At 42.4% G+C, this 27,754-nt stretch overlaps 1 protein-coding gene and 1 long non-coding RNA gene across 7 annotated transcripts; both read right to left on the bottom strand.

The window, feature by feature from the left end:
• Window positions 1–366: 366 nt before the first annotated feature.
• On the bottom strand, window positions 367–26,888 carry TfAP-2 (Transcription factor AP-2). 6 transcript variants are annotated; one of them, NM_001275251.1, is made up of 8 exons: window positions 26,820–26,888; window positions 4,067–4,297; window positions 3,830–4,015; window positions 2,366–2,573; window positions 1,532–1,721; window positions 1,207–1,471; window positions 936–1,103; window positions 367–872 (listed from the first exon to the last, which is right to left on the bottom strand). In NM_001275251.1, the coding sequence occupies exons 1-8, from the start codon at window positions 26,856–26,858 to the stop codon at window positions 762–764; spliced, it is 1,398 nt and encodes a 465-aa protein (NP_001262180.1). In that variant the 5' UTR covers window positions 26,859–26,888; the 3' UTR covers window positions 367–761. The 6 variants fall into 6 exon arrangements, with proteins under 6 accessions (NP_001262180.1, NP_001262177.1, NP_001262178.1 ...); NM_001275248.1 differs by having other exon boundaries at window positions 3,830–3,997; NM_001275249.1 differs by lacking the exon at window positions 26,820–26,888 and adding an exon at window positions 14,378–14,860.
• Window positions 18,256–19,119, bottom strand: lncRNA:CR43940 (long non-coding RNA:CR43940). Its single transcript, NR_073967.1, has one exon. It is a non-coding gene; the product is annotated as a long non-coding RNA:CR43940 (long non-coding RNA).
• Window positions 26,889–27,754: the final 866 nt, after the last annotated feature.

The raw sequence follows: 27,754 nt of genomic DNA, 5'->3' as shown, positions 1-27,754 counted from the left end.
AGATTCGGTAAAAATTATACCAGATTAGGTGGGAGGAAGCGTTTCCGAATCATTTAAGTATATCGATCTGGCTTTGTTCGTCTGTCTGTCCGTATGAACGTCGAGAGGACAGAAAACGCTATGCAAACACTACACTACAAACACTATATTTTGATTTGTAGTTTGTTGTTCATAAGTCAGACCTACAATTTTCAAGAATGTTTTTCTTGCTAATTGCACTAAATATTTCAACAAATTCACACCTCACATCTTGATCAGAAGGGTGAAGGAAATCGACTATCTCCCTATTTTACTTGTACTTACTTGACGATTTGTTTTATTCCTACCTAGCCAGATGCCTTTATTTTAACGGATTTATCGAGTTTAGTTTTAAAAACACATTTTATTCATTTGTATAATTTTAAAATCTTTAAATTGTAAGTTACTTAAAAAATTAAAAATGAGAGCATTTCAATCGTTTCTACATACAAATAAGTGTATTTGTAAAGATTTTGTTTGAATTAGTTGTAAAAAGCTTTGTGCTTTTCACAAAATGTCGATGTATTTTTCTAAGTTAAATAAATTATACGTATTTAATATATTTGAATATTGTACATTCAAATTACAGTTATAGATATACAAAATGTCCAATAATTTACACTTAACTAAATAAATTAATTTACAGGAATTTTATAATTTTTATTAATGTTGTGCCTAGTGTATGGAAAGTTAATCTTAAAGTACGGCTTGCTTCAATCTGTGGCAATATACAACATAGCCTATCATTTCTTTTCGTTGTCAATTTTACTTTTGTCCAACGACGACGACACCATCCCTCCGCCGTTCGAAGGGTACAGCTTTTCCAAGTAGTTTAATGACTCGTTTAAAAATGTCTGCAATGAGAGATTTTGGACCTAGTGGCTGCCATTTCTCGAATACTACAACCGAATCCTCACCTGAAAAGCGTGCAGAACAGCCATAATCGCGGGCGATCCGAATCCGTGCGTTATCAGGGAGAAGTGCGTCAAGTGGCGCTGCATCGATGGTTCCAGCAGATGCTGTGATCTCGTCCCAAAGTGGGTCGTTCGATCTTGGCTCAGGATCTGCATAAGCTCTTTTGTTATCTGGAATATTTTTACGGAGTTAATATGTGTAGTTTTTAATCAGCACTGATACAATAGAACTTATTTTTAGTGGAAGACTTATACGTTATAAATATAAATATACCTGCTGGGAGTGGAGAATGAGCTCTTTTCGACGGTACGAGTCCTGCGGCTCCGTTTGGTGGCGCACGATGTACTCGGCCAGCTGCCTGGCGGGGAATTCGGTTTCGCAAACGAAGTGAAAGTCCTTGGCCAGGTGCGTTGCCTCCCCCTCAACCAAGGATGTCAGTAGGGTGACGTTGGCCGCTTTCCGTCTACCGGCGGGTAGATTGAGGCCGATCTTTTCCAGCTTCTCCCTCAACAGGCGACCTCCGTTCTTGCTCTTAGCCCTGAAACGCGAAATTGGTTAGCTAACGACCCAACCAGGTGGGGATGCCATCTGAACCCACCTTCGGAGCACTCCGCCCAGCAGGGAGGCGTTCAAGCACTCGGGCGGCGAGAGTCGACGCTGTACTTCGGCTATGGTGACCTTGTATTTCGAGGTGCTCGATAGGAGACTGAGGCGACCAGGAACTGCACAGAATACCTCGCTGGGCGAACCCGATCCAATGTTCCCGGCTTCTTTTCCGCTTTTCATGCCTGCAAATAAACGCAACACCGAAAATTAGCCTCCATGAGTATGAGCATGTATAGTACACCATATTGTTCATATGCTAGGGAAAATATATTATTATGGCTTTTGTTGTTATTGTTCCGACGGTGCCAAGTGTGAAACCAGGACGTGGGCATCGTTTTACCCGAATCCTGCCAATTAGAAGCGCAAGATTGAGTTTCACAATGCACACAAACTCGATATGTTCAGGGGTAGGTCCTCGTATTGTTATTTAGGCGTGTTCGAGGTTCCGCCTCGAACGCCACATGGAGTGGAATGTAACTTGCAAGTTCGCCATGAATATGCTAATAATAATATATATTTTGGATAACATTACAATATAAATGCAGTAATATTTATATAACTTGTATCTAAACATAATTTACATTAATCGAACAGGAAATAATAAAGTAAATAAGTTAAAGTAATTGAATCCGCGATCCAAAAAAATATGAGCATATGCATATACAACTTAACTTTTATTGAAATCGTGTGGATGGGTACGACCATTTAGGATTACTACTCAAAGGGATGTTTTTGGGTTGGTATGTAAAATATCACAACTAATCGTAAATAAGAACTTGTCGGTCCCTCTTATGATAGTGTATAGATCTAGGGAATTATAACTTACTCTTTATGAGCGGCAAGTCTGACATGAACGCCACATTGTCGTCGAGGGCAGGAGCTTGGACATCATCGACGGCGTTTTGAAGGGCTTGGTGCAGCGCCAGGGACTCGTGCTCGTGGCCAAGTCTCGTTCCGTGGGCAGCTCCCGCGGATATTGCACTGCCGTAATCGCTCCTCCTATCCGTGTACGGAAATCCATGTGACAATTGGGTCTGCAAAGGCTTTCAAGATTAATTTCCGCTTTGCAGCTAAATGTTATCTACCAACTAGATGAGTGTCTCTATATTTATTACCCTTAAGTTTTAGTTTTGTTCAGTTAGGTTTGGTAAGTTCGGGCAAAATCTAAAGTTTCGATACCCAGATACATCCATTTTGCTATACAATAATACATACAACTTCTACATATTCATTCATCTATAAATTGCCTCACACAGTGCCTCAATTGAAGCGGAAACGTAATTCTTGCAGTTCAGTGTTTTCAAGGGTATGGTGGAAATGATGCCAATAACTGCGAGATTATTAATACATCGGGGCTTCGGCTTGGCCAAGGGGTTGAAGTCGCCGCATAGCCAATCCGAGGTCCTTGCCGCTAATGTATGCAGACCGGCTGGCAACTGCCTGGCACACACACACACACACTCTGACGGACTCTCGACAGAGCTGCGTGTGTGTGAGAGTCCTTTGGGCGGACAGATGCGCACAGAGCCTGTGAGGATACGCCTTTTCGGGGCACAAGGCTGCGTTTCGCTGCACCGCTTGGCGGGGGAACGACCGGTAGGGTGGCGATGCTGAAGGACTCCCTTCGGCGGGCTAAGGCTGAGCTAGGAATTTCATCGTTGTTGGGAAGAGTTTCTTGCGAAATCCCAAGAACATTTTTCACATTTTCCCGAGTATGTTTTTTAATGCACTCGAATGGAATCCATTCCAAAATAACTTCGACAACTTTCACAGAGCGAGCCAGCTTCCACCCCCCAATGTTCCATGGCCTGCGAAGCCAAGAATGTAGCAAAATATGCAAGAATAATGTGGAACAAGACGCAAATTCTTAAACGGATGAAAAGATTGAGTCCTGCCTTCTTGTTAGCAGTTATTGTAATTTGCCGGCAATCGGCGTATACGAGGGCTAAAATATTTAACCTAACTCAGCTAAAATTGCCAAGGAGATGCTTATATGAAAATTTTTCTTTTAAATCGATTACTATTTTGTTATCCCTGCGATCCCTATTTATAATGTAATAAAAATGTGAACGTGTTTTCCTTTTTGATTTTCTTAAGCATTTAGTTGTTAGAGTTATTTTATTTTATTTCGCAAATATTAATGTATCCCATTCTAAAGTAACTCTTTTAAGTCTTTAAAAGACTGCCACGCCCACATTTTCAAACGTAAGCCTTTTCCCTTAAGCCAATAAAACTGAAGCATATGACATAAAGTAAATACAAACGAAGTCCTTTTCAGTAAACTACTTACGACATGTCCCTGCAGCTCAGCCTCTCTGTGGGTCCTGTGGATCCCCAGTTGGTCCTGCGTGGATCTCAGTCCCGCCAGCTGGTTGTAGTGGTGCAGTGGGGCGTGGTGAAGCGAGGAGAGGGGCTGGCCATACGGATCCGTGCCCAAGTACTCGAGGGCTCCATGGTTCTGCAAGTAGCCGGATATCTAGATAGCGCTTGGGATCATCAGGAGCGCCGTGCGGAGGTGGTGGCTTACCTGTTGCTGGGGAGGACTCTGGGTGGAGTGGTGGAAGGGGGGCGGGAAGTACGGCGGCTGGAAGTCGGACTGCAGCGACTGGTGGTGCATGGTGGCCGCCGATCCATGGGTGCTGCTGTGCCCACTGTGCCCCGTGGCCGGTCCGCTGCGTCCCGTGTGGCCGCCGGAATGCGTTGTGTACGCCGCACTGCCGCTGGACAGCCCTAGACTCCCATGTCCACTGAGGCGTTCCTGGGGAAGACAAGCGGAATTGTTGGTTACTCGAATTGCGAAAACATTCCGTGGATACAGTCACCAAATGTTCAATTGTAAGTCTGATGATTAGGATAAGTGGTGGGAAGGATTTAGAGTTTCCCAGATAAGGTTATGCAGTTGTCGAAAATGGGATGTCAGTTACTATTATTGGGATCACATTTGGCGAAGCATATGCATATAATACTGGATGCTCTCAAGATACGTTTAGTCCTGTGGCCGAGAGTGGGCAAAACACGTACATAGTTCCGGGAAAAAGTCGAAGATTTGGTGTAGATTATACAGTTATGGCGGTATATATGACGATTAAACTGATAAGTTTATGTTATGAGGGCTCTCAATATCAGACTATTAAAACGTAAAATCCATTTCGTGAAGAATATAATTTTCCCAAGTTAGTACATTTAAGTCAAAACGACTACAAAGAATCCCATTCCTTTGAGGGCGTTTTTCAGGTTCCTAAGATAAGTTTAGTATGTGGTTGAAAGTAAAATCCCGTCGGTAACACAGTTTTTGTAACACTTTGTATATCAATTTCCTCGCATCAAAACTTAAATAGACACCGAAAAGCAACATGAAGCAGGTACTTTGAGCGTGGCTTTTTGGGTTGGCTACTGGTGATCGTTTACATCACATGAAAGTAGCTTTAATGAGATTCAACATTCCAGTTGTCAGACATGGGAACCAATAATTCACTGATATTTTTAGATGCATGATTAATTCGATAGTTCGACCAAAAATTGTCAGTTTTGGTTAAAATTGGGTTTGCTATTAAAATTGATTTCATTTTTTAATTGAATTGCAAAACCACAATATTTGTTCAATATTTTCATTGTGAGGTTCCACAGCGAACTCAAATTGCGAGCTCATATATATAACATTCAAGAATGCACCATCTATATCCGATCCGAAACACAGAAAGTCTTCTGAGGCCATGTTCTTAAAGCGCCGCGAAATTCGACACACTGTCAATCTCATCAATCTTAATCCCAGTGAGATCCTAAGTCCGAAATATACCTGAACCTGAATTACAGCTGGCATATCCACATACGCTAAAGTCATGTTATCATATTTAAGTCCGCCGAAACCTTATGCACACATATCGATGGGGCTATCCAGCTGTTCTGGGGCACAAGTCGATATATTCCAGAATAATTCGCTAATTCGCTATATCACGGCGGATCACAATCACAAGTTGTAAATTCTAAATTCTAAATCCGATTCGCGCTTTCTCGAATTTTTCGACTTTGCCGCACCGACGCATCAGCATCAGTAGTCTACGAGCGACGAACGCGAAATGAGAACTAGTCGCTCGCCAGTGTGCCAAAAAGGCGAAAAGGTTTTCGCCGGCGACGCCGGCTTCACTTCGCAGTCGCTACCGTTAGAGGTCGGATAGGCGGATAGATGGACGGATGGACGGATGGATGGATGGATGGCGGCTATAGGGAGAGATTGTCGCCGATTTGAGATCTTTGTGGTGGGCGAAAGCACATTTAAATGTGTGCGGCATAAAGGAGTCGCATAATGAGGTCGGAAGCTCGGCTTAGTGAATGGTATCACACAAGCCATTTGACATCCTGCCCAGTCGCGCGCTTTTGAATTGCCAGGACTCGCAGGATGCAGTGTCAATGGGCGATGCGCGCGATAAGGACGCTCCGGTGGGGTACGCCCATTAGGTATCCATAACTGCGGCTATTGATTCCCTGAATTTGCCCGCTGCGCGCCATTCCATAACAAATTTTATTTATACTCTTGCCTGCTTAGGCTAGCTGCTCTCATTTACCTGCTACTTAATTCAGCATTGTGCCCGGGGATTGCGGAAAAGAATGACAGTAATTTGACACAAAACGTTGAGGTTTTCACAAATCGAACATGTTTATTCGATTGTGCAAGAGTGTGTTGGGCGGGCGGACCACGGATCGCGGAGGATCGGCCTTCATTGTGGTCCAAATAAGGAACTCCTCCAGGTGAACCAAACAAGGAAGGCCCTGCCCAAGCGCTCTACTTCCCCATCGCCTGAATCATTGTGCATCGGCTTAATCAACTAATTCATATTGCTTACACATCCAAATAGCAGCTCAATTATTTACCTCTGAGGAGTAGTTATTAGTGAATGGCCGAATAATAGGTGATTCAGTTAGACATTCGCAGCTATAACCATTGGCTCGTGTTTATAAAGCAGACTTGTGTCGAGCTTGGCAAATGAAAATGGTTCTATTGGTTTTATTATTAATAATAGCAAGTTAACTGGGCATATTTCGAACTGTTCTTTGGAGAAGCAGGGAAAAGAAATATTTTATCTAACTTATCAGAACTTCCCTGACAACGTTCTTATGTTAGTTGATAGATAAACGCTTAGTTGGAGCCTTTTTCATACAGATCTAGCAAAAATGTAACTTTCAGGAGATGGACTACTGCATCACTTAAAAAATTTCAGATAATATCCATTTACGATCATCGTACCTTTACAGCTCCCTAAAAACCAGTTTCTGCAAATCTTCAGTTGGTAATAACCATATCCGCGGAATGTCTGCCGAAGTACTAAAGTTTCCCTATACGAGTGAGTATGACCCAATCTTGATAGTTGGGCTCAAACCCTAAGTTCGGTAGGGAGCATTCTTTGGCGAGTCTTTGACTGACTGGCTGGCTGGGCCAAGAACGTGGCAATTGCGGATCGGGCACGACTTTATTGTGGTTTAATAAATTAAAATAATTTTGATTGATTACTTTGGATTATCTTGTCATTTGCCAACATCAAATAGAATATTTAGGAACACAGGTAAACCGGTTCTCCTTTGTTTTGCGTGAATATTCGTCTATCGGCGGCTGGGTTCTCGGTGATTTTCTTTTTCGAAACCCCGGAGATTTCGCGCATTCTGCGCTGAAGAATCCGAGCTTGGCTCTAATCAAAGCCAAATCTGGGTATTAGCTCTTCAAACAATTAAAACGGCATTTCTGGATGAAAATTAGTTCTGGAGTGGAGCTCCGCAGAATCCTCCGGCTCCTTTAAGTGCTTCCTCATTGATGGCCCCCGATTTCAAGATTCCCTCTTGGTTTGTTTACTTGTACTGAACCCGATGTTACCTAATATTTGGCTGCCGCTAATACGCGGCTGTCTGCTCATCCGTCTTTGGATATTCGCGGCTTATTCTCGGCTCTTGCCGTCACTCAATACCGTCAACGGAGTTGGCCCGCTCGGAATTCAGTGGTAGTGGTGTGGGTATGCGTGGCTTTCGGGCAATGCTTTTGACCCTTCGCCAGTTGGCAAAGTTCTTTATGCCGCTGCTATTTCTATTCCTATTTATTTATTTATTTTGCCATGGCTTTTTTCTCCATTATTAATTGTGCGATTGGAAACTCTGGTTTTCAATCACATGAGTTTCAGAACCTTAGCCCATTGTCTGCCATTGCGAGACATGAATGTGCCGAAATTTCTGACTTACTCTGGTGGTCAATACTCCCATGGCGTAATTCAAGATAAAGATAAATAAATTATAAAGGTTTCAAATGCTGCTCGGTGATCAGAGACCATCTGGTTTTGGGGGGCACAGGCAAAGGCAAAGGCACTGGCACAGGTACAGGTAGACTGTTGGAAGCTGTTGGGCAGGTCGAAATAGTTTCACCTCAAGTGGGTTCTGTTCCAAACGACGGTCATACAAAAAACACACAAAGCCTGGCTCGCAGATCTCGGCTCACATATGTACGCACAATCCACACACACGTCGTGTATAAATGCGCACTTCACCCGATATTCTAATGAAACGTTATCCACTTGCCAGTGATCAATTGCCATTAAAAGAGTTTTGACTCCAGACCCAGGGTTCACTTTTCTAACTGGTCTATTACGATGTTGGGACCAGTCTCATTTCGGTCTGGATTGGATCCGTTTTCTAACGCCGTTTCTCGCATCCTACTTACTAGTTAAATATTTACAATGTTACCAGTATATCAGTAAAAAGTAAACCATAATAATGATATAAAAAGATTTTAAGGACAAGATTCTGAAAGATTTTTGGAGATAGTCCCGTGCTTCGTACCTTTTGAATCAAATGCAAACTCCTAGAACCTTTGCATTGGCGAAGCAATAGTCCGACCTTGATACATACAAAAAACTTTATATTGGCCCGAAAAATTTTCATTTAAATAGCAATAATATTTGAGAGTTTAATGTAGAACATGATACATAAAATAATGTTCTTAATTATAATTTGTAAACACAAATGGTTTTGTTTGACGGTTCCATCTACATATTTAGTTCTACACAACTTTCCAAAACTATTAGCTAATCTAAATTTATATTCAAAATTGTAATTTATCATTGCTGATATGTTTTCATTTTATGTTGCCTCTGTTAGTTCCTACGCTTTAGAGCCATTCAATTGGCTTTAAATTATATTATATCAAAATATATTTTTTGAAGTGGAAAATTACCCATTCCAAATCAATGACACACATTTTTGAAGATGGCAAATAAATGGTGTAGTATAAGAAGGCCGGCTTTTCGTTTGCGAAGACTGTTTGATCTAATCGACGCAAATTTTTACAAAAACGTTTTAAACCTTCTTATCAAACCTTAACACTTTATTTGTGCATTACATTTGAAATTTGCAATTTTGCAATTAAGGAAATGCGTTTTAATTCAAATTTCATTAGATTTCAGTTAGTACGAAGCAATACAAAAACATATTTTGTAAGTTACGAAAACATCTCCTTCAGAATAAAACTTTTTTTTGTGAAATGTGAATATCTCTGCAGAAAAGCATATTTCTCTTAACGTGATTCAAAGAGCAATCCAGATCCAGAATTTAAAGTATCCATGGGCGTGTCTTGCAGAAATACATGGACTTCTGCTACTTTACATGCATTTTACACAACCGTACACGCAGTGGGCGGCATCTATGTTTCGATAACTGAACCAGCAAAGGTCACCACCACACACCCATAGGTGGCTCTATACCCCAAGTACATTTGAACAAATTCAAATTACAGCAATATATAAAAAAAAAAACACAAAATTTTGAACGTGCCAAAACGACGACGAAAGTCCTTGCTGTATGATTTAACGTACAGCGAAATAATTTCATGTATTAAAGCAATGACTAAGCAATTGCAAATTTATTAGAAATTGTATCAGTTGGAGTTAAATTATGTTGGAGCTGCTAAAAAATATTCTTTTATTTGTTAAAGGATCGAGTTTGGTTGCAAGAATCGCAATAACCATTTGGAAATTCCAAATGCGCAAGTCAGAGAAAAATTTGGTATTACAAATTTTATAGTTACTTTACTACCTATTACAGTAGGGATAACAGATAAATCCTGTTAAAAAGAACACAAAAACAAGATATACTAATATAATTCCTAAAATAGGAATTATATTATATAAAAATATAATAGAATATCAAAAGTTATCTTAAGTATAGCTTAAATTTTTCTGGTCCTAACTTAACTTCAGCCCCTTTTTGATATTAGTGTTTATATCCATAGGAAAAGCATTAAACTTAGTGAACCAAACCACTATGAAGAATACGATGATATTCTCTCGAATATATCGCCTTAAAAAAAACTCAGCCAGAGGGCTATCAATAAAAGTAAATTAAATCAAGAATCGAAAATGAGCGGTGAAAGAGTCGAGGGGCTCTCACTTTGAAAGTATTTGCAAATAATAATTAAATTAGCACGTGGCTTCCATAAGAGCAATCACGTCCGGATTCCTCGCCGATGACGTAATGACTCTGGATACTTATACAGTAGCAGTGCAATGGACAGGAGCTGGCCTCGATCCCGGCATGCCGCTATTACCAAAATTGCCGGTCCAAATCATTCCGCCTGGCAGAAGAGTGCCCGCCCAAGAAAAGAACATGCCTGCGCGATTCGATGTTCGCATTTTTTTCGGCCACTACCTGGTCTCCGGGTTTTGGATGCCACCAATTATATTGCGACATATAAAACAAGTAGGCCCTAACATCTTATAAAACTCCTCACTTTCATCGTGTGGACCAGTCGTTTTAATTACGCTGTCAAGTTGAATGATGGTGGGCTTCCAGGAAGGGGAGGAGGGCATCCCTCTGGACCTCAATACTCTGGAGGGATGTGACCAGGTTATATGGAAACATCGAGTGGCGTAAGGACCGCCTTGCGGCCATAGAATAGGCCGAGTTCATGCGGGCATTGTCATAATATTGTCAGTAAATAAAGAATCCATTCTGCGCATTTCGGGCGCGAATTTACATATGGTCTGCACTGGCCATCCGCGAACCGGCAGTACAGTGGGTCCCTAAGCCGCGCTCGTTTCCAATTAGATTACACACTCGTTCGACGTCCGGTGCTGTCATTTATTGGAACTGCAAGTTGGAACTGTCGGAAGAGCTATAAATTAAACGAATTTAAGAGGAAGCTTCGCTCCAAACGCTGCATATAATATTCATAACAACAATGGAAATGTTCAGCGGACGATAATCGATTTCTGCTTATTACGATTCTTGCAGGTACTCCTGCCCTGCTCGTCCTCCTCCTCCTCCTGGCTGCGCACGCGCTCCAATCCGCAGAGCTGGAGCTCGGCTGGATCCTCAGTCTCTTCCTTCGGCTCGAGCTCCAGCTCCAGCTCCTTGGCCCTCAAATGCGCGGAAGAGCGGAGGAGCCCTTAATGAAGTAGTAAAACCCATTCATAAATGTATTAAACCTGCTGGGTATTTGCGGAGCCTGCTCGGCCAAAATCGAAAAGCTGCGTCCCATCTTCTAGCGTGCAGATGACGAATAGAAGAACGACGAGCCGAAAGTGCCCACTTGGCGACCATGCATGTGCACTGCGAGAAAAGGTCGAGAGTGTTGTAAGAGAACCACTTTGTTTATGGGCTGCTGTATAGTATGCAAATTATACGATATGTTACATGAATCTCCGTATATAGTATTCACTACTAATTATACATAGGACTAAGGTTACTTCGTTCTGCAAATTGAAATATGACCATGCGATAAACTTACATATATGTATTGCTTTTTAATACTATATTATACTATTATAAGATAAACAAGAAATATTGGAAACTATGATTACAAGAACTCCACATGCACTGGCATTGTGATCTCCTTTTGAGCTCCTCACAACCCAATGATTCTCCCTGTGTAGCTTCTTCCGAACTCGACTGAGCTAAGCTCGGCTCGTCCGTTTGCAATCTGCGTCCAAAGGGCCGGCTTTCGATGCAGCAGCCTCGTGAGCCAACTGCAGGTCTGGCCTCCCCATCCTCCACATTCTGCCTCCGAGGAGGCAAGGCCAACGCATGTCGGCCAACCGATGATTTCGCTCTTGCCTTGGCTTTTGGCATCGGACGAGGATGTGGATGTGGTGCTTTGCACGGCTTTGGTTTTGGTTTTGGTTTGCCACGAGCCTAACACACGCCGTCCACATCGTCGAGGTTCCGACACTTGATTCTGGATTGTGCTGAGGATCTTGGCCACGTTATGAACATTTACATTTATCTTGCCAATCAATTTGGTTTTGTTTGGACTTTTTAATTTCCTCTCCGCAAATGAAATCAATTTTGATGCGTGCATATGCAATTCCAGTTTCCTCCGAGGATGTATCTGCATGTCTGTGGAAGCGGAAATGCCTTCCAGCGGATGCAAAGGACTCGGAATTATCTCGCCCGCACTGGCGAAATAATAAATATGATATGCGAATATGCAAATATGAACACGGATCGGTCTTACACTCTGATCCTATCGAAATTGTTTCATTCATCTTATTGCGAGTTTCCTCTAGTTCCATTTATATAATTTACTTTTAATCAAGACTATAGTATTCCTGCATCTGGAAGTGGGGGAAAGTTTAATGGCGCTTATTCATTTCTTTATGCAATCCCTAGCCCTGCGCACAATTACCATACCAACATGCCTCGCAATCCTACAAAGTGCACATTGTAAATTGGAACAATTATTCTAAATTATAAAGAAATTATTCAATAAATCATAAGGGAAGCCATCAATCAGGCTTTGAGCCCGAACCTCTTGGATGAAACGGAGTTTGGCTAATAAATAAGCCCAATGCTGAATACTTTTTGATATTTGGGAGCTGGGCTATGGGAACTTTTCTGCCAGTCTGTATGGCATTCTTTTTTTAGTTGGCGATCGCACGCAAATTGACGATGCGTTGCGCTTCAATCTCATAAATTATTTTGGCAACGCATCACGCGAGTGTCCCAGTGGGATCTTACCTGATTTGGGAGTCTTCGGAGTGCCAGGGACAGGTCCAGGACCAGTACCAGGACCAGCCAAACCAAACCAAACCAAAACCAAAGCTAATGCCAACACACTCGACATGCCCACTTTGCTGGCGGGACTCGGATTTTTGTGGGCGATGACTTTTGGTCTACCTCTTCGCTGTGTTTTTGTTTTGATCTTTGGCCCTTGCCCCGCAAATTGCCCTATTTTTTTATCGGGCATCGAAAAAGTTCTTGGAAGCAAGAACACCATATAATTTCGCTAATTAAATGGGGGAGCGTGTACCCACGCATTTCAAGAATTCCTCCATATTCGCATTTGAATTTTGACCACTGACGTCTGATCACTCCCACCGCCGTCACTTTTTGCTCTCTGCCTCGAAATCGTGAGTGCATTAAATGTAGGACCTTTTTTACTTTCAGATACGGTTTCCCTCCCATAACGCACATATTTGAAACAGCCAAACCGCTTAATTTGAGGCTTATGTCTGATGATACAAATACTAATACTAAGAGTACAAATCTTATAGAGACTTTAATCGAAATAACATAGAAAGCATAACATGGCTTTCTCTCTTGGATTTACATTTACAGTTATAGATATTATAAACGATCAAAGACTGTAAATATTGTACGATAAATTTGTATATGAAATTTAAAAGAAGATTAAAAAGATTTCAAGAATCATTACTCTAAAAACAGTGGACTTCATACACATACATATACATATGCTAGCTACAGTTTTAAGGTTCGTCTTTCCGACGGCTACTTTTGCCGTCTTAAAAAATAAATGATTCCAAATTGCCCGTTCAAAAAACAGAATAAAATTAAAAATGAGTGCAACTAACATTGCATCCTTTAAGGGTATGTTTCTCAATTACAAGTAAATAAAATAAGTTAACAGACCCATTGGCTTTTTCAATAAGATTTTATATTCTTTAGTCTTGTCGCCCTATAATATTTGAATAGAGAATTGCATTTAGTAAAGAGTTTTCAGCCCAAGAAAACCTATAAGGATACTGGGAAACTAAAATTAATACTTTGATACTGATCGAACATTACCTAATCTGAATACGAATATGCACATTTGATTTCGATTTGGTCCATTTGTGTCCAATGCATCTCGACTAGGATAACAAAAAAAGCAAACTGACTTCTTGAATGTCTGATTACCATAAACAAACACCGTTTGTATTCAGGTTTTAGATCCTGACTTTAATAAAATTTTTAAATAGACTCCTTGAGGTTTAAGACTGCCTACTTTAAAAAGTCAATTTAAATTTGAAGATGCATTTTCAAGGTTTAAGACCTCTAATTACAAGAGAATTGCATGCGCCTGTGATCGCAGTCTGCTTTCGGGGCCCCACACCCTCTTGGGCACTTGAGTGATCCCCGGACTCTTGGAGTGGGCACAATCAGGTTGAAGTTTATGTACTTATTATTCCCAGAGCAGAGTGTGCCACACGGAGTCGCAGGAGAACCCATTACTGTAAATTGCTCATTGATTTTGCTGCTAGAATGGCCCGGAATGGTAATCAGCTTGTGTGTGAATGTGAATCACGGGCGCAGATCTCTCGGTCCGGATCGCTGGCCAATGGTCGTAATTGGCCAATGGTTTTAAGGCTTGCGTGCCCCAAAATGCCCAAAGAAATTTCAGTGTCAATCAAGCTCGTCCGCCCATGGGCACTCGATGGTTCAATATCTTTGAGTATTTTGAGTAGCTAAAGCTGCGCCGATGCTCGGGCGGGGATTAGCCTGGGCAGATTTCGGCTGACAGACAATTTGGATAGATAGACCCGACCCTCCTCCGATCGAAGTATCCTGCAAAAGGCGCGCAGCTTACCATCATGAACTTCTGATCCTCGAACTGATGGTCGTTGGTGCGGTGTAGAATGTGCATGTTGATCCAAATTAGACGGCGATATCAACTAGTTGGAGAGCATAGGTTTTCTTTTGAACACTTGGGCCAGGGCCAATGCAAAACAGGTACGATCACTAAATAAGTATTTATTGAAAATCGATTTTTGGCACTGGTTAAGGCAACTGTGGGTGCTGGAGCTAGAGTTCCGTATCCGCCGCTATATACACTGCACTCTCCCCGATTGAAGGACAATAGACGTGATTTAATTGTATTTGAACTAATTTGCAGTTCGGATCCACGATCGTTTCGGTTCGGCTAGGTGCGGATCGGTTCGGAACGGAACGGAGCGGTTTCGGTACGGTTTTGGTTCGGTACGGTTCGGTTTGGTTTGGTTTGGTTAATTAAGCGAGGACCCGCAATCGAAATTCCGCCTTTGCGCAGCCACCAGACGTAGTTCTCGACTGAAGTTGGATTTTCTGGTTGGACGCAAAAACCTTCGGGGGATGTGCGATGTTGCCGCTGCTGCTGCGGCGGCGGCTGCTGCTGCTGCTGCTGCAGATGCTGCTGCTGCCGCGGCTGCTGCCGTTTTTTCTCCCATACAGCTGCGAAATACATAGGAAAAGTGCCCAAAGCCTATGCCCGTGCGCCGCGCGTCTGTATGGGTGTGAGGCGCACACAGATACGCCGGGCAAGCAGGTTTTCTGGCTTTCGGGCATCGAAGAGCGGCTTCCGAAGAGAGCCCGCCGCCCAAAGAGAGCACAGCCATTTATATTTCGGAAGCCACGCCCCGCCAGCGGACTACTAGACAATGGGCCGAGCCCGAAAACCGAAAACCCAGAGGCTGCGGCAGGCAGCGCAGCTCGCGTACAGACACACAGATGCGGATACACAGCCACACTGCCAGATGCGGATGCTCGCGAGATGCGAGTGCGATACGGATACGAATACGAATACATAGGGGTGGAATCGCATGCGAATGGCCGGGGTTGGCGACGCACCCGTGCCCCGAGGGTTGCTGGATCTCTGAGCCCGGGCTGCTACTGGGAAAACCCCGGCATTGGACGCCCAAATCGCCAGTGGTACGTGCTCCGGGTTCTTTCTTCTCTCGGGGATTAAGCGACCCACCTATGTATGTATGTATCTACGTACTTATCGAACGTTCGGGGGTTGCCATGTGAAAGAGGCTGTCCGCCCGATTTACATATTCTACATAAAAATCTACCCATATATGTAAGGGCGTGAGTGTGGGTCCTTGCTCGCCATAATCAAAACAAACTGAAAATAGCAGATTTTTATTTTTTCTATGGCTGTAGCTTTCGAACATTTGAGGGTAAAATTTTTGTAAACGATTAAACAAACGGAAAATCAACAGCAGGCCACTTCGCATGCTTAAAGATTTCTAATTTACAAATTCCCTTTTATATATAACACGATAGAGGAACTTAGGACAATTAAAGCACTCTTTAAAATTAAAGGTTCACTATAAACAAACTATTTTGGCTTGCCAATGAACTTATAACAAGCAAACTTCTTACTTGTGTCCCGCTTTAATAACCTTTATCTAAATAGTATAGTTAGTTTTACAACGATTATAATTAAAAAAATCGAAACAAATCAGAAAATTAATTTAAGGACAGGTGCTTCACAACTTCAAATCAGGAACACTATTATGTTTCACTAACTTCAGAGCTATAGAAGTTACCCATTCTGATGTTTTTTAAAATTAAATATTGATAGTTAACTAATTAGTCAATTATTTGTTAGATTTTTATAAGTACTTCATGAAACAATTATAATAATAACAAAAGTCAACGACTTTTCATATGCGAAGCCATAAAAATATAGTAATAGAGATGAAAATAAGGAAAAATTTTGGATGGCAAGAAAATCGATTATATGATATTGTTAAGGCATCGAAATACTTTTTGCAAACTTTAGTTCATTACTCAAACTCATGAATATAGCAATAAGGTAATGAAACATACTGAAAATTCTTATTCGTCAATATTGTTTTGTGTCAAACTATCCAAAAATATGGACTTTGCAAAAAAAGTTTAATCAATTAACATAAAATACAACCATTGCCACCGTTTAGACCAGCAGACCTTTTTATAAGTTACATGTGTTAGTAGGCCATAGAAATCAACAAAGTTGGTTAAAGTGTGAAAGTTGGGTTAAAAAGGCGCTGACTTAGATAAGTCTTGAGCACCAGGAATAAATCTTTAGTATCAACGTGGTGTTCTGTATGAATCTCCATCATTTGAATTCCTTGTTCTATTAACCACGCTGAAAAGCTGAAAGTAAGCGTCGCAATCCTCAAGAGACATTCATTTCATTTATTCCTGCTTTGTTTTCAGGTTACACAATTAGATCCGCCAGTAAGCGGGACAAGGATTAGCGGCTGTGGAAAATTGAATCACTCGGCGGATTGCCCAACCCGAGCTTTGAATGTTTGTCCGCCCCAATTGAATTATGCCATTAGCTTTCTAAGTGACTCAAATGGATTCGGGCTCCTATCTTCTGTTGCCAGGGGAGCAGAGCAAAGTTCAGCCGAGAAAGAAGGAGCGAAGCTCGGAGGAAAAGTATATCGGGCACGCAGTCATTAAGTCCGAATTTGTGGCAGGGCGAAATGAGATGTGAAACCGTGATCTCGCCGACTGCACATGCACATTATGTACGCGGAGCCACTCACGAAGCCACCTCGGAGGAGCTGGCCAAACAGTAAATTTCGTGGAGTGGAGTGCAGTGGAGTGGAAGCGGCGATCAGGTGCATTATCCAATTGCGGCGGTGGAATGCCGGACGACCCACCTCCATTTCAGCGATTTCATTGCGGCGGCACGACTTTTGATTGCGGCCACGACAAGAGAACGATCGATCGATCCATCCATCCATCGATCGATCGATCGATGATCGGTCCGCCATTTTCAGACCCGATTCGGATGCCGAGGCAAAGCCAAAACCGATACTGATACGGATACTGATACTGATGCACTGCTCGCATTACCAATTAATTCCCAGTCCTCCCCGCAGCACCGGGCATAAATCGTGATGCACAGTGGTCCGTGTGCCCATGGTAAATGCACCCAAGTACACCTCTGTGCAACTACCAACTACCGACCCGCACACCTACACCATTGCAGCCACAATTACATCCACGTCCTCATCCACATCCACATCCCAACCCATACCAGTGCACTCCCGAAAATGGCAGCTTTCTTTGAGCCAGTCATAAGCTGGCTCTTAACCGGGAGGCTCCTAACCCAAGAGCCGAGGAGCTGGGGATCGCAACTGCCCAAGAGTGGAGGACTCGGCCTGAGCACCTCATTTAAGATGCGTCTTAAATGCGATCGCCGGGGGGAAACTCGTGAATGCCGCAGGACTTGCATGACTACTGCCCAGACTTGTGGCTTCGTGGCACTTACTCCGACTTCAAGCGACTCCTTTAGCGGCAAGCCGCTCTTTTTGGTCCGCCTTGCCGGCCGCAGACAAGTGCATTCCATTTCAATCCATTCCACATGCAAATCACAATCAGCTCTCGAGTGGTGATTTTCCGAAAATTTTAACAGACGATGTGCAACCAAAAATGTAATTAGATTGTAGCATGGGAAATAATGTTGAAAGGTATTTACTTTCTTAGGCAATTCAACAAAAATCATCACTTTTAAATCTAGTACTGAGATATATTTACTACAATACAATCTTTTTAAAAACCGTACACTTGAAGATCTAATTACATTTCTGAATTTTTCGAAAGAATTTATGTACATATATGGTGTAACACCACGATCATCTATTGCTTATTCGATTGATCTCCTTCTAAGATTACACACAGACAGAAGTAAGTATATATTCGAATAAGTAGAATATAACCCAAAGATTTATTCTGAATAAGCCCACTAAAAATTCCCCCGCTCACAATGCATCTAGAAAAATGTCTAATTAACGAACGTAACTTTAGAGCAGAAGGCCCTTAAATGGAACAATCCCTCAGAGCGAAAGGAATAGGCACTTCCAGGACAGAGCCTAAGATTTCTAGGGGTTATGGCTAATGGGACTGCTTAGACCTCATGGATTTCTGGACTGGACTTGGGCGGGGGGAGCGGCGTATGCAAATGGAGCCCTTGTGATTGAGTGTTTGTATCTGCAACTACCTCGCCATAATTTTCCGCATTCACTTGGGCTCGGAGTCCAACGCATGTATATGTAGTACGTAGCCCTGCTCGAATACTCGAGTGTGGTAATATTTTGAAACAGCCCCGGGCCATTTCGTTCATATTCGTTAAGTCCTCAGATGCAGGCAGATTCAAATTTCGGGGGAAGCCAAAAGCTGCGGCTGTGGCCCGCTTGCGATACACGAATGCGAATCATCAGCGACATGGTCGTGGCCCATGGCCCATGGCCCATGGTCGCTTCTTCGCTCATTCGCCAGTTCGCCAGTTCGTCCGTTCGCCAGGTCCTCCTTCCTCTTCTTCTGGCCGGTCTTCCAGCAGCAGCAGCGCAGGCCCAGGAAAAGGCTCCTGCTCCGGCTCCTGCAATGTTGCACGACGCCAATAGCCGCGGGGAAGATAAGCGAGTGAGCCGCGCTCGTCGCAGTCCTGGGTTCCTCCAGCCTCCTGTCCTCTACTGCTGCCCAGCTTTTGCCCCTACCTGCACTGGAAAAAAACTGTGACTGGCTAATGCACGACATAACATGAAAAGCGTATATATGTTATGTATACGAACTAACTCAAAATCTATTGTGATAGCCTGAGCGGGACAGTGCACCGCTTATTTCTTTCAGTGTGCCCCAGCTCCGACCGAGGTTCTCTGTGCGGCGGTGTGTGCGTTTTCAGATGCAGTTGCAGCAGGCGGATGGCGAATGGCGGATGGCGGATGTTTGCAGCATATTTCCTACGGCTGTGCTCATGTGCACCTTTAATCCGCTCTGTTTTTCGCAATTCGGCGTACGAGCAGATAGGCGATAGAGCGCGGAGCACCAGGGCGGACCATTTAAATTCGAGGTCAAAGGAAACGCATTTGCAGCTGTGTTTACCCACCGTAGATTGCGATTGCGTACATAAATTGCGAGCATATCGCTCGCCTGCACACACACACACACACTATCGAGTGAAAGGATTATCCTAAGATAGCCCAAAGTTTCAGATACCGATTCTTTATTGATTAAAATAATCTATGCCATTTCGTAATACTTGTAAATTAAATGCATTACATTGAAACCCATCACATTCCTATAAAATAATGGGATTCTGACTGGCTAGAAGTTAAGACCTGAGTATAGAACAATAACTTATTAACTATATCAACTTATTCATCTATAATATACATAATACATATTTTTAGAACCTATGTGTATGCACCCAAGCGATACTCAAACGAGAGATAAGTTTAATGACCCTTGAGCGTTGCGTATAATTATAATCCTATTTCCCCTATGCCATTAGGTGGTTAGGATGTGCGGACAGGAGTCCGGCTGATGCTCCTCCGCCTCCTACTCCTGGTACTTCTCGTCGGAATAAGTGATTCCCTGGCTCCGTAACTCCTTTCACGCGTCACGCACAAGAGGTCGTGAAATGGTCAGCGCCAGTTAATTAGGCAATAAAACATGAATGCCGAATTGCGTGCGGTGCCTTTTTTTAGCTTATAAAAAACGGATTTCTATGTGAGAAAATTATCAGTGCGTTGGAGTCGAACGAAATTGCCACTATTAAATCAAGCGAATCGCCACAACCGAGTGGCATCGCATCAGCATCAGTGGCGCAGACTTTGAGATACTCAGATACTCAGACACACATTCGCATCCAATTTGCGATAAATAACTGCGGAGACGGATTCTCGGTTCTGGATTCTGGATCCTGGATTGTGAGTTCTGGTTTCCAGACTCCGACTTCGAAAATTAAAAGCAAACAGCCAAATAAGAGATGTAAGCATTTGGCCGAGTGCAAGTGGTTGTTAAGGAATATAAATTGGACTATAAAATCATTAAAGCGCTTAATAATGATTAGCTGTCTTTAATTCCTCGCTCGTTTTTACGCTCCCAAAATGGTGTAATTATGCCATCGCGGCGATAAAACAAAACGAAATGAGACCAATATCTGGGGCACAATCTCAGCCACAATGCGATTTATCCTGCAATCCAATAGTGTTATTAAATTAATCAACTCAACTTCAAAGGATTTTGAAATCTAGTTCAAAAAAATCTTGCTACTGTATTCCAAAACTTCATTTCTCAAGCTCCTCTTAAAAATGATTTAGAAACTCCTTCCGCATTAGTCCATTAAAACCTAAGATTTAGGATATAATAATAATAAATGTCAATGTTTGTGTACCTTTAAAAAGTCACTCAAGTAATTTTGCTATCTTACATAAATAAAAGCAAAGTTCTGGTGACACCAACAGAATTTTAAAGATGTTTTTGAACCAGATTTCTAATAATGATATACATTGCCATACTATTTAACTAATGAGTTATTGCTAAAAATATAAACAAATACCAATCATTACCAACGTTTGAAATATGTAATAGTATATTTTGGTGCTTTCTCGAAGGGTAAAAACACAGTTTTCACTAAATTGATACGGATCTGCGCATTAATCACTCCTAATGCCGCACATATGTACATATGAACGCAGAGTTTTCCCCCAAAGCACCCCTACCTATTTGCATATATTTGTACCTACCTATTTACATATGTATCTCAACTCTACCTAGTTATACGCACTTAAACAGCTGCGATCTGTGGAGCAGGGACAACCGAGTGTGTAGTGCCCGCGGATGCGTTTCTGAATCTAGATGGGCTGAAAAGTGCGTAGAGGGCGAGATGGCTAGGTGGCTAGGTGGCTAGGTGGCTAGATGGCGAGATGGCGCGGAACGGTATCCGCTGGTGGACTTCGACTGTGGAGTCGGGGATTGGCCTGGTAGTACGAGTAGGTGTCGCTGGCCCCGTGTGAGAATAGCTAGTGTGCCACTCGCCCGCAGCTATCATTAGGGCTTCGCATTTTGCCTCATTTCTGCGCGCACTCTTAAGTAATTCGGCGAGTGTATAGAGAAGTGGTCTTCGGAGGAGATGGCCAAGATTGCATTAAGACGAAACATTTTGAGCATGCTAAGACAACAATTCGTCTTATTCGTTAACGCACTTCGCATTCTCGAAACCAAAAACAAATCTCAAAATGCCTTTTCAGCACGAAAACGTGTTGATACGAGATATTTCAACATGTTCTGAAGCCAATACGATTCCAAACCCATGCCATAATTAAGCATGTCTGCTAATGACACGGCCCCGATGTTCAGCAACAGTAGCGGAATCTCGTACAATTAACATAATTTGCCTTTCGGTGCTTTGAATATATTTGGGTGCAAAGGAAAGAGCCATACTTCCAATACAGAGTGAATAAATTTATTTGCAGATGTGACGGCTTTACGAGATACTGATACCATGGCTTTTTATAATAGGCCCTCCAAACTAGAAACACAAGCTTAAAGATGCAGATACTTGGCTGCCTAGAAGCCGATCGTTGAAATGATGCCTCTGCTTATCCCTGGACTTCAATAAGTCGATCTGGCATTTGCGGATGAAGATTTATAGCCGCTTTGTCCATCTCCATCATAAACAACTGGCTCTTCTCGCCCATATTTCTTTGTTTTATGGCGAAAGCCCAGCTCTCAATAGGTGCCAGGTCTGTCCCAGTCGGGGCACACTCACATCTGGATCCTTGCAACCATGCATCCCATGCATCCATGCATCCATGTGCATTTCTGGGTCTCTGGATCTGCGGATTTGCCATTGCTGCGCGCCGACCTGTCGTTGGCGATGACTTTATTCGAAAGTGCAGCGCGTGCCGACCCCCACTGACAAATTTGTTCTGGAGTCAAAACCAGCGCCGAGCGAGCACGCGTGAAACATGATATGCCGCCATTAATATAAATCACGTGATAAGTACAGTGCTGCGAGGACCCCGTCACGTATCTGCATTCGAACTCCGATTGCCATTGCCAGTGCCAGTGATATTGCCTTGCCAGCGACACGACCTCCATTGAAATGTATTAATTTATGTGCCCAAATGCGCTTAAAACGTGTGTGCAATTACCTTTAGATGGAACTGCAATGACTAATGATTTAAATAAATACATAAGCAACCTACCTCTCTTCCAACCCACAAGCTGTATTATGTTTGATTGAGCACCCTCTCATAAATTTGAAATTACCTGAATATATCTCTTGCTTAAGTTAAACATCGTAAAACTATTAGTTACAAAGACTACATTAACTACATTTAGATAGACGTTAACTTGAGACAAGTTACTTGAATATAGTCAAAGTAAGTTATCATACACGCAAGTTCATGATTAATATTTTGTTAAGCATAATAGCATAAGGTATATTTCTATTCTGCAAATATTCACGATATAAAGGAACTTTGGTTTCATACTAATGTAAATGTAATCTAAAATTGAGTGTACTAATTTATGTATGATACTATATTCATACGAAAGTCAACAGTAGTTACTTAAATAAAAAACCTCACTTACATAATGTAACCCACTTTCAATTTGGCTAGCCAGCCACATTATTATTATAATTTTAAGCTAGACAGATACTTAAATATACAGCACTGTCAATAAATAATAAGCTCTTGGTTAGCTATTAAATCTTCACTTTATTAATCTAGAATCTACATTCTCAACTTTCCAACTGTTACATATTTTTCAACGGATCTAATGTAGTATACCCATTTAATCTACAAGTAACCGGTATAAAAAGTAATCTCTTGTGATAATTCTGCGGCTAGTTACCTGAAATCGATATCCCAATATGGACGTAAACGTAAACGTATCAACAAATATCAACAAAAGGTAAATAAAGTATCAAATGGGAAATTTGCTGACAAAAGACGCTCGCGGATCGTGGCCCTGTTTTTTTACAAACTTAATTAAAACGACGGCTTTCGGGACACGTGGCCCACCCTCGTAATGTATATCCTTCCGTGTTTGTAGTGTGTTTGCCATATAATTTTCCGACCAGCCTCCTCGGCCACTTGAGCCCCCAGCTATCGATTCCGCTCCGCTCCGCACTGCTTTCCAGTCGGGTTCATGGGTCGTGGGTTGTGGGCTGTGGGCTTCCATCAAGGAGCACTCAGGTGTGCGCATCCTGCGAAGCAACAAACACGGCCGCACGGCCCCAGGAAAAACATATGCGTGTCGCCGCAGCGCCGCTCGATGCCACTCGCACTACTTGGCTTTTCACTTTTTAGCTTGAAGTGCTCGTCCGCCCATCGCCCGGCCCAGTTTCGCACTTGGCAGGGAGGCTGGTCGGGAACGGAGAGATTATCCCAGGAACACTCAGAAAAAAGCACGTTGCGTAGCGTAAATTTGCTGATGAGTTATACTACCCATTTCAGGGATACATGGGATCATCATAGGATCAACTGAATTCTTATAGGAAGTTCATTGAATATTTTAATTGAGCTATGCATTGTAGCTATACCCACTATATTTACGCATAATATTCATTCAAAACTCAACTCCAAGTGTACCCAGCATCGCTTTGAAAGGCGGGGGTGCATTTTAGTGGGCAAATGGGATGATATGCCTCGAAGTGTTGTTCGCTGCATTGGGACAGGCAGTGTTTCGTCATGTATTAAATGGCATAAATATGGTCACGTGCCAATATTATGGACGAACTCGGAGCTCTTTGGCCAGGATGCAACTCGAAGCCGATTCCCAAGCCGCAAACGGGCGAAGTATTAACATATCGAATTATTAGCCTACCCAGAACATTGGATAATGTGGATAAGGATGTCGTGGCGCTATTCCGTAATTATCTCGCAAATCCCTTTATGCATATAATTGGCATTTAACTACAATGGACTCCGTGGGCAACGTCTGTGCTGGTAATGCCATTACTTCCGCTAGATTATACAAATTCTGGTGTTTTACGAATTTTGATCTCGGCGATGAGGCGGCAACCATGAGCATGCCAATCTGAGTTTCAACGAAACTGAAAATGAGATGCAAAGGGGGTCGGTGTACTCCATCCTGGGGTTAGGGTTATAGATAAGCATACGCTCTTTTGGAAAAGAACACCCAGTTGGAATAATCCCATTCGTCCTGCTTACAGAACATGAATGGAAAAGGATGACAATCGCACTCTATTATTTAAACTATTTTTCAAACCTGCAAAACCGAAATCCCATCAATAACTGCTAATCTTTTATATAGCTCAGAAATATGATTGTTTTGAAATCGTTTTGTTGAAAAATATTTGTATTTATTGCTACATAGGATTTTAAACGACAGAATGTTATAGCTTTTACCACTAAATTTATGATCATAATATAATTAATTCGAAACAAGAACGCTAAGTTTTACGCAGTAATACTAATTAGTTACAAAAATCTACTGTATTGACCAGCTTGTCGGCGCATGTTTAATCATATATCACAAAAAATTAATCGTAATCATATCATATTCAGACAATTATTTTTAAAGTAGTGATACAAAAAAATTGATTATTTGATAACCGAAATTTGGAAAAACGAATTTTGCCAAAAAGCTGATGTATACAAACGGAATTTTCGACATAAACTCCAATAAAAAGAAGAGTTTTTACGGACCAACGCACTTGGTTGAATAGAGTGATTCTAATTAAAAATATACATAAATTGTTTTCCTGTTCTGATCGAGATATGGAATTAATTAATGTAAAATTTCGAACACACCACTTTCCGCATATGCAAAACTCAAATCGTCTCTTCAATTCGAACAAAACACTTGAAGAAAATTGTTTATCAAACAACTGAGATAGCCACGGGATATGAAAGTAAAATTGTCACGTTTTGATATTCTCTCATTAGGATAAATACGATATCTGAGGGATGAAAACGATTACAATCTGAGATATGGAGTCGCCTTCAAAGGGGATATAAAAATGTACATTTGACTGGGCTTTAAATATTAAAAATCCATGACTTTGTTAAACTAGAATGCATATCGAAACAAGTAAGATCACTTTCAGTCCAAAAACGTTATCCACTTATATCATAGGGAAGATGTAGTAAGCAACCCCTTCTTGCGAAGTTTTTTAGTGTCATGTCTCATTACCATTGCGAACTCTTTTTAGGGGCACAATTGCTTTAGCATATTTGCATGTTCGGTGCTTGATTAATTTTTGCAGAAACGACGAGCGGCTTATTCAGGACCGACCCACCGCACTCATAAAGTAATCAGGTCCACCAACTGTCGGGGATTTGTCACCCCCATTAAAGAGCGTTTGATGTATTATTCGGTTCATTTGGTCGACAGGTCTGCGCAAACAGTTGCTGCCATTTGAGCCGCGCCAACGCTGCCAGTAACAACATCACCACCAACCGCCCACCACAGAAAGAAGCGGACTGCCGGTGACAGGGACTAAGTCGTCCTGCACACAGAACTACTCCTCAAACAGGATCAGATCAGACATAAACGACCACTGGACGGCGGAGCACACGACCCGCAGCCCCAGTCGCAGCAATTCAATTTGTGGCAAGCGGAACTTGTCAAAGGATATTGGGAAGGACTAAATATGCCCATGCCACATATGACAAACTAACCCCTTGGAAAAGAACCATTTAAATGATCTCGGCATAGTTTAACATTTACAATATACGGATGATTATTGAACAAATGAGCAATTCACACGTTAAAGAAGTTTTTTAAATACTTAAGCATTTGTATGTTATAATTACTAGCAAACATTAAAATATTCCACATGAAATGGAATCAATGAAAGAAACCAAGACTTTCTCTCTTTTCTTAAAGCTCTTTAAAATTTTATGGTTAAAAACGAAAACACTGAATATCAGTTAACCGTCGGATAAACCTTCGCACTTTTTTGCGTACGTCAATAAAGTTTTCATTACAAATTTAGATTTGGCAGAGTCAAATTTACCATGTATGATTCGATTGTCTGCTGTCTGAGTTATGAAGTTCCATTTCGAGTAATAATATTATTTCGGCTTGCCAAGCAGCGAAATTAACAAATTCATCCCCTCTTTTGAAAAGCATTTATTGTAAATGAAAACATCCATATTTTACGGCATCTAACCACTTTTTATCTTCGTTACATAATCTGCTCTTGAAAACATTTAACTTTAGAAATGGGATTGAAAGTTCTATTGAGTCAAGGGTAAGGATGATTACTTTTTTCAGAATCAAGAAAAAGACTTCTTTCGGATAAAGTACATTGAAAAGGTAAAAACTGGAAGTAGCAGTTGCACTGGTAGACTCGCTTATTAAAACCGTATTAAATTGGGCTAAACTTTGTATTTGTCACAAACTCGACCTGATTTTGTAATCTGAATATTTCGGAGCAGATAGGCCCAGCCTACTTATAGTAAACACAAATTATGCTAATTCGCGAAGGAGGAGGAGCAATGGGGACATACCTGCCAGGCACTTGCGTCCAAGGTAGCCAGAAATGACATATCCAACTCCTACGGAAATAGACGAAAAGTTGGTTAAAGCAATTTGCCAATTTGGGCCCAGTGGCAGCTGTTGTCCGACCGACCTTCCGTCGGAAGTTGTTTGTAAAATCCAGAATGATGACAGCTTTCGCAGTTGGCCACCGAGTGCAAATTTATGTTAATCGACCTAGGATGTCTCCGCGCGGGTATGCAGATACTCCGAGTGGAAACGGACACCGAACTTTACTTTAAGCGGACTGGCACTCGTAGTAAGGAATCACGTGCGGATGCCGGCGGAACTTGAGACCCAAACACGGTTATTTAGTTACGGGGTAACTCGGTAAAGGAACACGGCCTGAACTTGGACTTGAAATCCGCCCAGTGAATTTCCGCTCCGGTTTCCTGCACTCGCACTTGTGCCAGAGGTTCCAGCTGCGGATCGGCACTGGAGGAGCTGCAGTAGCGCCGTCGTCGTCGTCTGAGCCAACTTCCGTATCTCCTTTGTGGTTTTCGGCCAAAGGATTCCCCAGCCCAGCTTACACTCCGCTCCGCTCCACTCCGCTCAGTTCCGTGCGAACGAAGACCCAGCCGTTGGCTATGTACTGTTCCACCCGGGGGTGTATGCATGCAGCTTCTGTTGGTCATGTGCCACCCAAATCCCAGCACCATCTCCCACCTCCACCTTCCACCTCCCGCCTCCCAGATCCCATCCCCATCCCCATCCTTAGTCGCAGTCACAGCCCCCCGAAAGTCCTGCCAAGATAGCGCGCAGCAATGGCTGTATGTGGGCCTTGAGCCTCCTCCCTCCGTCGCAATTCCACATACAGCTTCTGTACATGGACGGATACGGATACGTATGTACGGACTCGTGGGCACCTGTACATACGCACTGCGACTCCCTGGACGCGTGTACATGC

The sequence above is a fragment of the Drosophila melanogaster genome, chromosome 3L, assembly GCF_000001215.4.
Source record: "Drosophila melanogaster chromosome 3L".
NCBI lineage: Eukaryota > Metazoa > Arthropoda > Insecta > Diptera > Drosophilidae > Drosophila > Drosophila melanogaster.
This window is presented reverse-complemented; position numbering and strand designations above follow the sequence as displayed.